General features: G+C 40.4%; 1 protein-coding gene across 3 annotated transcripts in view; it reads left to right on the top strand.

The window, feature by feature from the left end:
* LOC139761989 (uncharacterized) overlaps positions 1–17,867 on the top strand; it is a 209,179-nt gene that overhangs the window by 148,239 nt on the left and 43,073 nt on the right. For 2 of the 3 annotated variants that reach the window (XM_071686765.1, XM_071686766.1), the window contains one exon: positions 4,466–4,969. In XM_071686765.1, the coding sequence (XP_071542866.1) occupies positions 4,466–4,969 (504 nt within the window). Of the gene's footprint in view, positions 1–4,465; positions 4,970–11,776; positions 11,906–17,867 lie in introns of all 3 variants that reach the window. The other variant, XM_071686764.1, reaches the window with a different exon arrangement.

Here is a 17,867-nt window from a genome sequence, read left to right as displayed (position 1 = left end):
ATCTTGTATAACAAAGAAGCTAATTGGGATGAAAAAATGCTAGAAAACTATCATGGAAGAGATTCCCATTTTTCAGCATCTATATCTGTTGCAACATCTATTTATATGAGAGAGTTGCTAGAGACATAAACATCGTGATGGTTTTAATGTAACCTTTTCAAATCAGGTGTTCAAAACCCCTCTAATACTTCTGCTGGCTTCCTGTTTTGGGCGAGATAGCAATTTTGTCATCACTTGAGGATTATTTATACTGTACTTGCATTTTTGTAATGTGGTTAATGAGACCTGCCAGAACCTTTATCTTATGATTTCTGTTTTATCAGTATATCTCATATATCACAAACAGTAATAATGAATAACCTTTGCTTACAGATACAGAAGATGAGGAAGCCAGATTGCAAATATGTTAATGAGATAATGAAATGTGATGATAAAGAATTTTAGTTTTATCCTTTATAGTATGATATGAATGATTATTACTGGTACCACACAAGTTTTGTCTAATTGTTTAAATTATTTTGCTCTTTAGCTGAAAATGAATTACTGTGAATGAAATGATCAAACATTTTGGATTTACTTTTGACTCTGTATATAAGAATATAATATTTTCCTCTTAATGAATTGAGATCATAGATTTTTACCATCCTGGCAGCTATTGCTATTTTTCACTTCCATACCTTTTCCTACTTATTCTCATGCCTTTGAAATAAGTTACCTTATTTGTTTTTGAATGATTTAGTCTTTCTGCATGTCATTAGATTTTTTTAATATGAACAAGCAAATGAATGAGCTAATTTATGAAACTGTAAATGCTAACAGTGTACAGTAGTTTAAAAATTTGCATGCTGGTAAAGTCTGAGAAATATGACCCCATCATTGTAGAGCTTTCTCCTATATTGTACAATTAGGCAATTTTTTACAAACACATATATTCAGTTTTAATCTGGCAAAAAGTATGTTTTTAAGGTAGACTCCTCACTTGCCTCCAACTTTCACTTAGTTCTTTCTTGAGCTTATAGGTTGCCTTAAGTGAGGGAAGAAAACACTCAGCTAATTATGCTTCAGTAACTAATGCTTGAAAAAACATAACCATAAGATCTTCTTGAAGGAAGCTCAAAAAATCTGTTTAAAGATGTTTCTTTAATCAATATTTAAGTCATTACCTCCTCTTACAACTAGCCATGACATAAAACCACCAATGTTCCTTCCCACCCCACTAGTCTCAGGACCCAAAGGTTATTACAAAATGACCCAGTCTTTATGAGGAAAGATGGCTCAGGAGATTAAGTAAGGACAAGTGAGGAGTCTACCTTTAAAATGCTTTTCACATGCTTATAGTAAATTTTTTGAACAAGCTCTTCATATTTGCTTTCACTTTTCCTGTAGTCTTACAAAATTAAGCAACAATGAAGGAGGATTTATTGAATTAAACATCTCCAAATCATCTTTTTCTTCTTTAGCACTATCAAGATTTTTCTTTTACTTATGCTGAGGTCCTAACTTGACTCAGTCTTCAAAGGACCATACTACCGTGTGATGGATTTATTGTCTTTGCAGTTGTTTATTATAGCAAGTCTTGCATTGTCTCAGAAAACAGATTTTCTGATCATTTTGTGAGACATGAGCCATAAAAGGAATTCTTACTAAAGGAATCATTTATCAGAATAAGTGGCTGATCCTAAATCAATGATCAGAAATTGATAATAGTTCTCTTAACCAGTTGTAAAATTAATACTCTTGAACATAGAACTAGAATACTAGAACTGACAAAAGTTTCTTGGTTCGCAAAATACTGTATCCCAGAAGGCCAAAATCTTGTCAGGGTCCTTTAAGTAACTTGTGTTACATGCTCTCAGCTGTCTAAAACTGTTGCAACTACAGTACTTTATGCAACCAAAGTTTTTACCCTTTTATATACCAACCATAATGAAAATGAACATCAGGATAGGCTGTGTTTCTGTCCATCCATGCTGGGGATTGAACTAAGGCCAGTGCAGTTGAAGTTAGTGTTGCTACCAGTTATGCTATCAAGGCACTTGAACATTAGCAAGTGCTTTCAAGTGCCTTCATAATGCAAACATTGAACAGTGCATGTGATGAGTGACCTAAGAGAGGTATAGATTTATAACATCCTCTGTTAATTATTGTTGTTATTTTTGTAAGTGCCCTAGATTCATTTTTTAGAAATGACTTCTGCAAGCTGACCTATACATTATCCTGGTATGACTTCTAACACTTTCTCTTTCCCATAGAAAGCATGAAAGCTAAGATATACAATGCACTCCCAGCCCTTGTATCTTTTTCTGCAAACACTAGTTGAAGCTCTGACAGACTTACCTTCAACTGTATCTTAGCCACATCCCTAGTAAGAGTGGAGGTTAACACTTCCTGCATACCTTTATCTTGAAACCAAGTCCAAGGCCACAGAGCTTTCATGATGGAGTGTCAGTCTTAGATTTCTGAAGTGCCTTAGATAGTAAAGAGGCCACACTGTTAAAAGCCTTATAACTTTCAAAGCAAACTCAGATGTCCATTCCAAATTCATCAGATTTATCCACTTCAACTGTCTTGAGCTTATTAAACCTTACTGCACAATTGATGCTAAAGGACTCTCCTGTATCAGAGAAAAAATTGAGATAAGTATAGGTTCCTTGCAGAACATTTTTACAATATAGATAAAGAAAAACCTTCATGAACATTGATGTAGGACTTTAATTGGACTGTTTTGAGGCAGACAGGTGGCCAGTGTGCAATGTTTTTTTCTAGAGGAAAACTATGGAAACGTCTGTGGAGTCTGGTTGTGGATAGGAAGCTGTGGTTTTGGTTCATTGCACATTATAGTCAGAGAATGCATGTGAGCAAATGCAGCCTTTCTTTGTCTTTTCCTGGTGCTACATAACAAACATGTGAAATGACCATCAAGTATGAAACAGACAAAAATTTACAGTTGAGCAAACACAGGAGAACAATATTAAATGAAGTAGGAATATAGAAAGTCCATCATTTAATACACAAATTAGGGCCAAGCAAGGCCGTTATTGTCTGGATGTGGAGTTTGGGTCAGGTTGAGCTCATCTGATTTTCTGTCATCTTTATAACCCAGGACCGGGTTAGTCACTGCCGCATTCCTGCTGTCCAGAAATAGCAGATGTGATAGCTTGTGGCAGGTCAATGATGTGTCCCATCCACCCTAAAGTGGCATTAGGTCTATGTCCTTTTGGCAGGCCATCAAAGAGCTGTATGGTGGTGGTCATGTATGTCTGGATGTTGATGACAGGTGCTTTCTCTCTGACGTGAATGTCATCTAATTTCTGTAGTTTCCACTGATCACTGCAACTAGTAATGATTTTGGTGTCAGTAACTACAGTCTCCCTCGTAAGTCTCGTTCAACATTTGCTAAATCATTATCACTATGCTCAGTGCCCCAGACACTGTTATTGAATAATTGCTTATTGCTGTGAAGCATACTCTTGAGCTGTACATTACTCCATTATGTTTTATGAGTAACTGAGATACTAGGATTCTTTCCTGGATCTAATTGTAGTTGCTTTTGATGCAAGACATCTCTATTTACCAATAAATTTCATCTCCCAATTCAAATGGCAGTGGGAAAAGGCAACTCTTCCACATATGGCTGTGGTCCTCACAGGGTAAGACGTTGAGCTATATGGGTAACTATCACTCTTGATTTTTTTTCTGTGCTAATTACAATTTCTTGTGACATATAGTGCCTGTGCATACCAATAAAGCATTCCTCCAAGTTTGAATGAGTGTGAGAAGAAGCAAACTTTACACGTACAGTGATAATTTCCATACTGTAATCCATACAAGTATGGCTGTGGTCCTTTAGTGGTTAAAGCCATTCAGAATTAAAGCTATCTACATGTGTCATTTTATTTCTTCATATTTCATACATGCTACTTTCAAATCTGTACAGTGTTATTAGCATGATTCAAAGAAACATTTTTGCTGCAGTACTAGTCAGCACCATATTCCCTTCATCTTTACTTGTGCCATAAGAATTTTTATCCTTCATGTTATTAACAGTATTCATTGCTATTGCAGTTTGAATTACCAAATCCAAGATGAGAGGTCAGCAGTCAATTCTTCTATATGTATGCTTTACTGATTGAAAATGCAGTACAGCCTCATACATTGGCATGTGAAATATTCTCCTGGTGGACTTATTACTGATGAAATTACCTATTTAGATAAGCATTATGTGATCCACTGACTGTGAGCATGTACAGAAATTTAAATACTTTATTACAATTGATACAGGTTATTAACTTAAGAGTATGATGGTTAAGCATACCAATCACTGAGGCTTTATTGTATGTATAGTATATTATTTTACTATATCCAAATAATTGACATGATACATCATATTTTATTGTTTAACAGAAAGTGTTGTTTAGTTCAGGTTTGCAGCAGACTGGTGGTTCAGTAGCATATTATATTTCAGGTTCGGGGGCTGGCAGACAGGGAGCCATCATCCTCCCGGCCATCCTCCCCAGTTGGGGATCGGGGGGGTCATTGTCCCTCATCCTCCCCCTCCCCCAGCACAGGTCCCCCCACCAAATGTGCCACCCCTATCAGTGAACCCCATTCCCCAAACCCTCCCCCATTGGTCAACCCCTCACTGCCTACTTTAGGAAGTTCCAGTCATGCTGTACTTCCTCCTCCCCCCAGCACCTCCGACCCTGCTCCACCAAGGCACCCTTCAGTGGCAGCAGCAGCTGCAGCAGCGGCAGCAGCAGCAGCAGTTGTTGCTAGACCCCCACCAGGCCCACAACCCCCTCATATGCCCCCAGAATACCATCATTACCCTTTGTTACCCCACCGCGCATACGATCTCTCAGCATCAGGGTCCTCTCTCTTGCCTGTCAATGAGTCCGATGTAAACAGAGATGAAATCACAAAATGCCCGCCCAGTGCTTTGTCAAGATCACCTTACTCATCACAGCTGGTAAGATAGCTTTCCCCTGCTGCTGTTGACTATTTGGTCTGTGTTTTTTCCTCATTTGACTTCATAACACTAGACTTTGTCTTTTTTATTACTTTTGTTGATTATTCTTGTGAAGTAGATTTTACATATACTTAATCACTGAGTTTTGAGGTGAATTATAGGATCACAAGGTTTTGGCTTTTTGATAAAATGCTCAGTATGAAACCAAGTTACCCAGAATTTGAACCTAGGATCTTTGCTTTGCCATGGCAACATGCTAACCACTATACCACAGCCTTTCCATTTCCTTTGGCAAGAAACTTTCCATTCTCTCAGTTTAGTTCTGCTTCCATAAGTGTGCATCATCTTGTCTCTGCTCACACCTCAGGAGCACTTATTGCTATATTTAACAACACACCTGGACTTCTGCTCCACATTTCTGCCATGTGTTGCTATCTGTCCATCTATCTGTCTATCTATCTATCCATCTATATCTCTTGATGCCCCATTCTTCTGTCATCACTCTCAAAGGGATGGACATATCAGAAAAGTCTCCATACCTGGTGAATTCCAGTGATGCTTCTTAGCCTTTATGCCTCACCCTTAACAGGCCACTGGTAGAGGGCAACTCAAATGTGGAGTTTCTAGATAAAACCAGACATTTACTAGATAAAACAAAGGATTTGTAACCCTCTCTGTTTCAAGCCAAAGGTCTCTACCTTGCTTAGATAACCAGCTGACCACAAAATCATGACCTGCTAAGTCTCATCTAGTTTGGAACTTTCCTATGTCTCTGTCAAGTTGTGTCCCACAAGAATATTTCCATACAGATGCATGAGGTGCAGGTGAGCTTTTAATTCATACTTTGGGGTTGACGATTGGCTATGCATTGATTTGGATGAGAAGAGGCTAGAGATGTTTTAAAGAATTGGGTATTTTTTTCAGATATTGAATGTTGGTAGTTGATAAGCAACCTGTATTAATATTCTGTGTTGTAACTGTATGTGTGATTTGTACTTTTATCATGTTTGCTTTTGACAAGACAGCTGACCAACAAGTTAGCGATAGTGTAGGGTAGGGTGGATGAATTGTTTGGAATGATTTTTTGCATACTTGATCATCATTTTAGCAAAGTAGCTCCATGGACAGATAAAACAAGGCCTTATCCACTCATCCATTCTCTAGCTGCCATGTGTAACACCAAAACCACAGCTTCCTATCCACAGCCAGACCCCACAGAGATTTCCATGGTTTACCCCAGACACTCCACATGCTCTAGTTCATTGACAGTATGTCATCCCCAATGTATCACATAATTCCAAATCACCCTATCCCATGCACACCTTTCATCCTCCTGCATATTCGGGCCCTGATCGTTCAAATTCTTTTTCACTCAATCCTCCCATCTCCCATTTGGTCACCTTGTTCTCCTTATTCCCTCCACTTCTGATACATATATCCTCTTTGTCAACCTTTCCTCACTTATTTTCTCCTTATGTCCAAACCATTTCAGCACTTCCACTTCTCCTCTCTCAACCACTTTCTTGTTATCATCACACATCTCTCAGTCCCCATTTATTACTAACTCAATCACACCATTTCACACCACATATTGACCTCAAACATTTCATTTCCAGCACATCAACCCTCCTCTGCACAGCCTTTTCTATAGCCTGTGCTTCACATCCATATAATATTTTTAGGACTACAGTACTATTCCTTCAAACATACCCATTTTTGCCCTCCCAGTTAATGATATATCTTTCTACACATTCTTCAGTGTTCCCAGAACCTTTGCCTCCTCCCCCACCCTGTGACTCAGTTATGCTTCCTTGTGGCTGGAAATCCTCCCTTCCTGTATTACTTTCTAAAAGAGGGAACAGAGCAAGGAACCAAGTGAGCATTTTTCCCTTAAGTTCCATCATCCAAGCTTGTTTCTACCTCGCTCATGGAAAATGGCTGTCATGTATAATGCACCAAAACCACAGCTCCCTTTCTACATCCGGGCACCACAAAACTTTCCATGGTTTACCCCAGACACTTCACATGCCCTGGTTCAATCCATTGATAGCACATCCACCCCGGTATACCACATCGTTCCAGTTCACTCTATTCCTTGCGCGCCTTTCACCCTCCTGTATGTTCAGGCCCCGATCGCTCAAAATCTTTTTCACTCCAGCCTTCCAGCTCCAATTTAATCTCTCACTTCTCCTCATTTCCTCCACCTCTGACACATGTATCCTCTTGGTCAATCATTCCTCACTCATTCTCTCCATGTGACCAAACCATTTCAGTACACACTCTTCTACTCTCTCAACCACACTCTTTTTATTACCATACATCTCTCTTACCCTTTCATTACTTAATCAAACCACCCTCTTCTGTAAACCCTATCTATCACCCATGTCTCGCAGTCATATAACATTGTTGGAACCACTATTCCTTCAAACATACCCATTTTTGCTTTCCGAGATAATGTTCCTGCCTTCCACACATTCTTCAACACTCCCAGAACCTTCGCCCCCTCCCCCACCCTGTGACTCACTTCTGCTTCCATGGTTCCATCCACTGCCAAATCCATTACCAGATATCTAAAACACTTCACTTCCTCCAGTTTTTCTCCATTCAAACTTACCTCCCAATTGACTTGTCCCTCAACCCTACTGAACCTAACAACCTTGCTCTTATTCACATTTATTCTCAACTTTCTTCTTTCACACACTTTACCAGATTCAGTCATCAACTTCTGCAGTTTCTCACCCGAATCAGCCACCAGTGTTGTATCATCAGCGAACAACAACTGACTCACTTCCCAAGCCCTCTCATCCACAACAGACTGCATACTTGCCCCTCTCTCCAAAACTCTTGCATTCATCTCCCTAATAACCCAATCCATAAAGAAATCAAACAACCATGGAGACATCACGCATCCCTGCCACAAACTTACATTCACTGAGAACCAATCACTTTCCTCTCTTCCTACTCGAACATATGCCTTACATCCTTGATAAAAAACTTTTCACTGCTTCTAGCAATTTACCTCTCACACCATGTACTCTTAATACCTTCCACAAAGCACCTCTATCCACTCTTATTATATGCTTTCTCCAGATCCATGAATGCTACATACAAATCCATCTGCTTTTCTAAGTATTTCTCGCATACATTCTTCAAAGCAAACACCTAGTCCACACATCTTCCACCACTTCTGAAACCACACTGCTCTTTGCCAATCTGATGCTCTGTACATGCCTTTACCCTCTCAATCAGTGCCCTCCCAGGAATACTCAACAAACTTATACCTCTGCAATTTGAACACTCACCCTTATCCCCTTTTCCTTTATACAATGGCACCATAGAGAGGGGGGGGGTGAGAGTCAAACAGCCTTATGTGGGATGAAATGTGACAAGGTTGTTGGTGTGGATGATATGTATTGCTGTTGAATTTATTAAGAAAGGGGTTACTGTGTTACTGACTGGTTGGTTAGGATTTTCATTGTATGTTTGGCTTATGGTGTACTGCCTTAAAATTGTCAAAATGTATGTATAGTGCCATTATATAAAGGCAAGGAAGAAAACGGTTAGTGTTCAAACTACAAAGGTATAAGTTTGTTGAGTGTACTTGGTGAGTTGTGTGGTTGAGCAGTGATTGATAAAGTGAAGGCATGTATAGAGCATCAGATTGGGGAAGAACAGTGTGCTTTCAGAAGTGATAGATGATGTGTGGATTAGATGTTTGCTTTGGAGAATGTGTGAGAAAAATTATGAGGAACAAATAGGTTTGTATGTGGCATTAATGGACCTGGAGAAAGTACATGTTAGGATTGTTAGAGATGCATTGTGGAAGGTCTTGAGAATATATGATCTGGGAAAAAAACTGCTAGAAACAGAAGTTATTATCAAGGGTGTAAGGAAGAGAGGAGAGTGAATGGTTCCAAGTATAGGTTGGTCCATGTTAGGGCTGTGATGTCACCATGGGTGTTCAGTTTGTTATGAATGGGGTGACAATGGAGGTAAATGCAAGAGTCTTGGAGAGTGGAGCGAGTATGCAGTCTAAGGGATTAGAGAGCCTGGGACTTGAGTCATTTGTTGTTTGCTGATGATACACCTCTGGTCACACTTTCAAGTGAGAAACTGCAGAAGTTGGTTAAAGGGTTTGGAAGGGAGTGTAAAAGGAGGAAGTTGAGAGTAAATGTGAATAAAATGGAATCATAGAAACAGATGTGAGTCATAGGGTGGGTGAGGGGGTAAAGGTTCTGGGACTGCTGAAGAATGTGTAGAAAGAGAGATTGTTATCCGAGAAGACATAAATGGGTATGTTTGAAGGTAAAGTAGTCCCAACGTTATTTTATGGATACGAGGCATGGGCTATAGATAAGACTGTAGAGGAGGGTGGGTTTGTTGTACATGAAATTTGTAAGTGCAGCATGAAGTTGGAAGTGGTTTGATCAAGTAAATAATGAAAGGGTAAAAGGGAGGTGTGGTAATAAAAAGAATGTGGTTGAAAGAACTGAAGAGGGTAAGCTGAAATGATTTGAATACATGAAAAGAATGATTGAGGAAAGGTTGACAAAAAGGATATATGTGTCAGAAGTAGAGGGAACAAGATCAGGGAGATCAAATTGGAGTTGGGAGGATGGATTGAAAGATTTTGAGCAATCAGGGCCTGATCATGCATGGGGGTAAAAGGTGTGCACAGTATAGAGTGAATTGAAATGACATGGCATACAGGTGTCTATGTGCTGTTTATGGATTAAACCAGGGCATGTGAAGCCTTGGGAGTAAACCACAAAAAGGTCTGTGGGGCCTGGTTGTGTATAGGGAGCTGTGGCTTTGGTTCATTAAACATGACATCTAGGGAATGAATGTGAGTGGATGTGGCCTTTCTTTTCGGTTCCTGGCACTATTTCTTTTACACAGGAAGCAGCAAACAAGTATAAAAAATAAAGACCAGGGGTTATATTACTAGTACTGCATGCCTGGGTATTGGGAGGGTTAGTGATGGCTTTGTAGTGAGCCAGCGCTTCAGTGGTCATCCAGTTGCACCCCTCTGACCCAGGTAGCTGTCTTTTCTCTCTTCCTTACCCACATGTGGACTGCTGGCATTCTGTCCACAACTACACAATCTCTCATGTTCACACATAAAACTTGACTACACTTAACTCAAACTACTCATTTTTGTAACTCTGGATTTTCCTGTGATGAGTTCTATGTGCTAGCCCTGCCTTTTGACAAAATGGTGGGAACAGGAGATAGACATAGTAGGTAGGAACATTAGACAGGAGGATTAGGTAGAAACACTAGGTAGGAGTAGTAGGTTAGAAAAATAGGCAGAACATTAGGTAGAAGTAGTTGGTGGGAACATTTGGTAGTAGCCTCTAGAAATACTTCATTAGAGTTGCCCTTTGCTAGTAGCCTGTTAAGGGTGAAGCACTAATGGCTAAGAAGCAGCACTAGAGTTCACCAGTTATGGAAGCTTTTTTGCTGTGGCCACCCTCTTGAGAGAGATCTTGAAGGAAAAGCACCTCAGAGATAAAATAGATGAATATATAGGAATTACTGGACTCTACCTGCATGAGGATACACAATGAGTGAAAAGTTACCTTTAGTGAGGCTGTATCATTAGAAGTGTTGTCTCGTCAAAGAGCTATTCACTCCAATGGAATCCACATTTTCCTGCTACTGGAAATAGCACAGCCATGGGCTACAGAAGCCTCTAAAAAGAGATCCTGGGATATAGATAGATAGATAGATATGTCATTACTCTTATTAGTAGTAGTCCATGTTTTACATCATTATTATTATATTATTATAATTATTATTATTATTATTATTATTATTATTATTATTATTATTTATTTATTTATTTATTTTGCTTTGTCGCTGTCTCCCGCGTTTGCGAGGTAGCGCAAGGAAACAGACGAAAGAAATGGCCCAACCCACCCCCATACACATGTATATACATACACGTCCACACACGCAAATATACATACCTATACATCTCAATGTACACATATATATATATATACACCCACAGACACATACATATATACCCATGCACACAATTCACACTGTCTGCCTTTATTTATTCCCATCGCCACCTCGCCACACATGGAATACCATCCCCCTCCCCCCTCGAGTGTGCGAGGTAGCGCTAGGAAACGACAACAAAGGCCCTAGCTGTCTCTAGCTGTCATGCAATAATGCCCGAAACCACAGCTCCCTTTCCACATCCAGGCCCCACACAACTTTCCATGGTTTACCCCAGACGCTTCACATGCCCTGATTCAATCCACTGACAGCACGTCAACCCCGGTATACCACATCGATCCAATTCACTCTATTCCTTGCCCGCCTTTCACCCTCCTGCATGTTCATGCCCCGATCACTCAAAATCTTTTTCACTCCATCTTTCCACCTCCAATTTGGTCTCCCACTTCTCCTCGTTCCCTCCACCTCCGACACATATATCCTCTTGGTCAATCTTTCCTCACTCATTCTCTCCATGTGCCCAAACCATTTCAAAACACCCTCTTCTGCTCTCTCAACCACGCTCTTTTTATTTCCACACATCTCTCTTACCCTTACATTACTTACTCGATCAAACCACCTCACACCACACATTGTCCTCAAACATCTCATTTCCAGCACATCCACCCTCCTGCGCACAATTCTATCCATATTATTTTTATTATCATTATTATTATTATTATTATTATTATTATTATTATTATTATTATTATTATTATTATTATTATTATTATCGTTATTAGTATTAGTATTATTATTATTGCTATTATTCTATATAACTCAAAGGTCCCTTTTAAGGGGCTTCTGCAGCTTCCAGGCTGTGCTACATCCAGTTGCAGGGAAATGGTGGACTTCTTTGGAATGAGAAGTTCCTCAACGAGATTGTGTTCTTTTTCGTCCACTGACAGTGATACAACCTCGCCAAAGGTGAATTTTCACTTGCTGCATGACCACATGCAGAGTCCGGTAACACCTACAATATATATATATATATATATATATATATATATATATATATATATATATATATATATATATATATATATATATATAACCATTATTATTATTATTGTCATTGTTATCTTTATTTCATAACCCAGAACCCCTTTCAAAAATACATTGGCTCATGCAACTCCAAAACTGTGCTACACCCAGTAGTAGGGACAGGTTAAGACTCCTTTGAGGCAAGAAGTTCTCTAATGAGACTGGACTTTGTTTCATCAACTAACAGTGATACAGCTTTACCATAGGTTACTTCTCACTGGTGGTGTTATCTTGAAAAAGTGGCATCTGGAAACACACACAAACACACACACACATACATAGCTAGGACGCCATTTGGTAAACATGTGATTGTCTAAAACATATATACCTCGCTAATGCGGGAAATGACGAATAATATGAATATATATATATATATATATATATATATATATATATATATATATATATATATATATATATCTTTCTTTTCTTTTCTTTCATACTATTCGCCATTTCCCGCATTAGCGAGGTAGCGTTAAGAACAGAGGACTGGGCCTTTGAGGGAATACCCTCACCTGGCCCAATTCTCTGTTCCTTCTTTTGGAAAATTGAAAAAAAAAACGAGAGGGGAAGATTTCCAGCCCCCCGCTCCCTCCCCTTTTAGTCGCCTTCTACGACACGCAGGGAATACGTGGGAAGTATTCTTTCTCCCCTATCCCCAGGGAATATATGTATATATATATATATATATATATATATATATATATATATATATATATATATATATATATATATATATATATACTTAATCGCTGTTTCCCACATCAGCGAGGCAGTACCAGGAAACAAAAGAAGAATGGCCCATCCACTCATATACACATATATAAAAATAAACACCCATACATGCACATATACTTACACACACACACACACACACACACACACACACACACACATATATATACATATATATATATATATATATATATATATATATATATATATATATATATATATATATATATATATATGGATGGGGTTGTTAGGGAGGTGAATGCAAGAGTTTTGGAAAGAGGGGCAAGGATGCAGTCTGTTGGGGATGAGAGAGCTTGGGAAGTGAGTCAGTTGCTGTTCGCTGATGATACAACGCTGGTGACTGAGTTTGGTAAAGTGTGTGAAAAAAGAAACTTAAGAGTAAATGTGAATAAGAGCAAGGTTATTAGGTACAGTAGGGTTGAGGGTCAAGTCAATTGGGAGGTAAGTTTGAATGGAGAAAAACTGGAGGAAGTAAAGTGTTTTAGATATCTGGGAGTGGATCTGGCAGCGGATGGAACCATGGAAGCGGAAGTGAATTATAGGGTGGGGGAGGGGGCGAAAATCCTGGGAACCTTGAAGAATGTGTGGAAGTCGAGAACATTATCTCCGAAAGCAAAAATGGCTATGTTTGAAGGAATAGTGGTTCCAACAATGTTGTATGGTTGCGAGGCGTGGTCTATGGATAGGGTTGTGCGCAGGAGGGTGGATGTGCTGGAAATGAGATGTTTGAGGACAATGTGTGGTGTGAGGTGGTTTGATCGAGTAAGTAATGTAAGGGTAAGAGAGATGTGTGGAAATAAAAAGAGCGTGGTTGAGAGAGCAGAAGAGGGTGTTTTGAAATGGTTTGGGCACATGGAGAGAATGAGTGAGGAAAGATTGACCAAGAGGATATATGTGTCGGAGGTGGAGGGAACGAGGAGAAGTGGGAGACCAAATTGGAGGTGGAAAGATGGAGTGAAAAAGATTTTGAGTGATCGGGGCCTGAACATGCAGGAGGGTGAAAGGCGGGCAAGGAATAGAGTGAATTGCATCGAGGCGGTATACCGGGGTCGACGTGCTGTCGATGGATTGAATCAGGGCATGTGAAGCGTCTGGGGTAAACCATGGAAAGTTGTGTGGGGCCTGGATGTGGAAAGGGAGCTGTGGTTTCGGGCGTTATTACATGACAGCTAGAGACTGAGTGTGAACGAATGGGGCCTTTGTTGTCTTTTCCTAGCGCTACCTCGCACACATGAGGGGGGGGAGGGGGGTGTTATTCCATGTGTGGCGAGGTGGCGATGGGAATGAATAAAGGCAGACTATGAATTATGTACATGTGTATATATGTATATGTCTGTGTGTGTATATATATATGTGTACATTGAGATGTATAGGTATGTATATTTGCGTGTGTGGACGTGTATGTATATACATGTGTATGGGGGTGGGTTGGGCCATTTCTTTCGTCTGCTTCCTTGCGCTACCTCGCAAACGCGGGAGACAGCGACAAAGCAAAATAAATAAATAAATAAATAAAAAAAAAAAAAAAATATATATATATATATATATATATATATATATATATATATATATATATAACAACATACACATATACACTCTTTCATCCATATTCACCATTTCTCGCATTAGCGAGGTAGCGTTAAGAACAGAGGACTGAGCCCAAGAGGGAAAGTCCTCACTTGGCCCCCTCTGTTCCTTCTTTTGGATAACTGAAAAACTGGAGGGTAGGATTTCCAGCCCCCAACTCCCTCCCCTTTTAGTCTCCTTGTATGACGCACAGGGAATACATGGAAAGTATTCTTTCTATCAGTTGACTGAACCAGGGCCTGTGAAGTGTCTGGGGTAAATTATGGAAAGGTCTAGGGCCTGGATGTGGATAGGGAGCATTGGTTTTGGTGCATTACACAGAACAGCTAGAAACTGAGTGTGAATGAATGTGGCCTTTTTTGTCTTTTTCCTGGTGCTACCTTGCTAAAGTAGGGGGTGGCGATGCTGTTTCCTGTGGGGCAGGGGTAGCACCAGGAATGGATGATGGCAAGGAAGTATGAATATATACATGTATATATATGTATGTCTATGTATATGTATATGTATTTATATATGAATGTTTGGATGTTTATGTATAGATATGTGTATATGAATGGATGGGCCATTCTTCATCAGTTTCCTGGCAATACCCTGCTGACGCAGGAGACGGTGAGAATAAGTGAGGAAAGATTGACAAAGAGGATATATGTGTCAGAGGTGGAGGGAATGAAAAGTGGGAGACCAAATTGGAGGTGGAAGGATGGAGTGAGAAAGATTTTGAGCGATTGGGGCCTGAACATACAGGAGGGTGAAAGGCATGCAAGGAATAGATAGAATTGGAACAATGTGGTATACCGGGGTGGACGTGCTGTCAGTGGATTGAACCAGGGCATGTGAAGCGTCTGGGGTAAACCATGGAAAGTTCTGTGGGGCCTGGATGTGGAAAGGGAGCTGTGGTTTCGGTGCATTATTACATGACAGCTAGAGACTGAGTGTGAACGAATGGGGCCTTTGTTGTCTTTTCCTAGCGCTACCTCGCACACATGAGGGGGGAGGGGGATGGTATTCCATGTGTGGCGAGATGGCGATGGGAATAAATAAAGGCAGACAGTATGAATTATGTACATGTGTATATATGTATATGTTTGTGTGTGTATACATATGTGTACATTGAGATGTATAGGTATGTATATTTGTGTGTGTGGACGTGTATGTATATACATGTGTATGTGGGTGGGTTGGGCCATTCTTTCGTCTGTTTCCTTGCGCTACCTCGCTAACGCGGGAGACAGCGACAATGCAAAATGAATAAATGATATATATATATATATATATATATATATATATATATATATATATATATATTTTTTTTTTTTTTTTTTCTTTTAAACTATTTGCCACTTCCCGTGTTCGCGAGGTAGCGTTAAGAACAGAGGACTGGGCCTTTTTTGGAATATCCTCACCTGGCCCCCTCTGTTCCTTCTTTTGGAAAAAAAGAAAATGAGAGGGGAGGATTTCCAGCCCCCCCGCTCCCTCCCCTTTTAGTCGCCTTCTACGACACGCAGGGAGTACGTGGGAAGTATTCTTAATCCCCTATCCCCAGGGATAATATATATATATATATATATATATATATATATATATATATATGTGAGAAACTGCAGAAGCTGGTGACTGAGTTTGGTAAAGTGTGTGAAAGAAGAAAGTTAAGAGTAAATGTGAATAAGAGCAAGGTTATTAGGTACAGTAGGGTTGAGGGTCAAGTCAAGTGGGAGGTGAGTTTGAATGGAGAAAAACTGGAGGAAGTGAAGTGTTTTAGATATCTGGGAGTGGATCTGGCAGCGGATGGAACCATGGAAGCGGAAGTGGATCATAGGGTGGGGGAGGAGGCGAAAATTCTGGGAGCCTTGAAGAATGTGTGGAAGTCGAGAACATTATCTCGGAAAGCAAAAATGGGTATGTTTGAAGGAATAGTGGTTCCAACAATGTTGTATGGTTGCGAGGCGTGGGCTATTGATAGAGTTGTGCGCAGGAGGATGGATGTGCTGGAAATGAGATGTTTGAGGACAGTGTGTGGTGTGAGGTGGTTTGATCGAGTAAGTAACGTAAGGGAAAGAGAGGTGTGTGGAAATAAGAAGAGCGTGGTTGAGAGAGCAGAAGAGGGTGTTTTGAAATGGTTTGGGCACATGGAGAGAATGAGTGAGGAAAGATTGACCAAGAGGATATATGTGTCGGAGGTTGAGGGAACGAGGAGAAGAGGGAGACCAAATTGGAGGTGGAAAGATGGAGTGAAAAAGATTTTGTGTGATCGGGGCCTGAACATGCAGGAGGGTGAAAGGAGGGCAAGGAATAGAGTGAATTGGAGCGATGTGGTATACCGGGGTTGATGTGCTGTCAGTGGATTGAATCAAGGCATGTGAAGCGTCTGGGGTAAACCATGGAAAGCTGTGTAGGTATGTATATTTGCGTGTGTGGATGTATGTATATACATGTGTATGGGGGTGGGTTGGGCCATTTCTTTCGTCTGTTTCCTTGCGCTACCTCACAAACGCGGGAGACCGACAAAAAAAAAAAAAAATATATATAATTTTTTTTTTTTTTTTTTCTCTGTCTCCCGCGTTTGCGAGGTAGTGCAAGGAAACAGACGAAAGAAATGGCCCAACCCACCCCCATACACATGTATATACATACGTCCACACCTGCAAATATACATACCTACACAGCTTTCCATGGTTTACCCCAGACGCTTCACATGCCCTGATTCAATCCACTGACAGCACGTCAACCCCGGTATACCACATCGATCCAATTTACTCTATTCCTTGCCCTCCTTTCACCCTCGTGCATGTTCAGGCCCCGATCACACAAAATCTTTTTCACTCCATCTTTCCACCTCCAATTTGGTCTCCCACTTCTCCTCGTTCCCTCCACCTCCGACACATATATCCTCTTGGTCAATCTTTCCTCACTCATTCTCTCCATGTGCCCAAACCATTTCAAAACACCCTCTTCTGCTCTCTCAACCACGCTCTTTTTATTTCCACACATCTCTCTTACCCTTACATTACTTACTCGATCAAACCACCTCACACCACACATTGTCCTCAAACATCTCATTTCCAGCACATCCATCCTCCTGCGCACAACTCTATCCATAGCCCACGCCTCGCAACCATACAACATTGTTGGAACCACTATTCCTTCAAACATACCCATTTTTGCTTTCCCAGGATTTTCGCCCCCTCCCCCACCCTATGATCCACTTCCGCTTCCATGGTTCCATCCGCTGCCAGATCCACTCCCAGATATCTAAAACACTTTACTTCTTCCAGTTTTTCTCCATTCAAACTTACCTCCCAATTGACTTGACCCTCAACCCTACTGTACCTAATTACCTTGCTCTTATTCACATTCACTCTTAACTTTCTTCTTTCTCACACTTTACCAAACTCAGTCACCAGCTTCTGCAGTTTCTCACATGAATCAGCCACCAGCGCTGTATCATCAGTGAACAACAACTGACTCACTTCCCAAGCTCTCTCATCCCCAACAGACTTCATAC

This window comes from Panulirus ornatus, chromosome 42, assembly GCF_036320965.1.
Source record: "Panulirus ornatus isolate Po-2019 chromosome 42, ASM3632096v1, whole genome shotgun sequence".
Lineage (NCBI taxonomy): Eukaryota > Metazoa > Arthropoda > Malacostraca > Decapoda > Palinuridae > Panulirus > Panulirus ornatus.
This window is presented reverse-complemented; position numbering and strand designations above follow the sequence as displayed.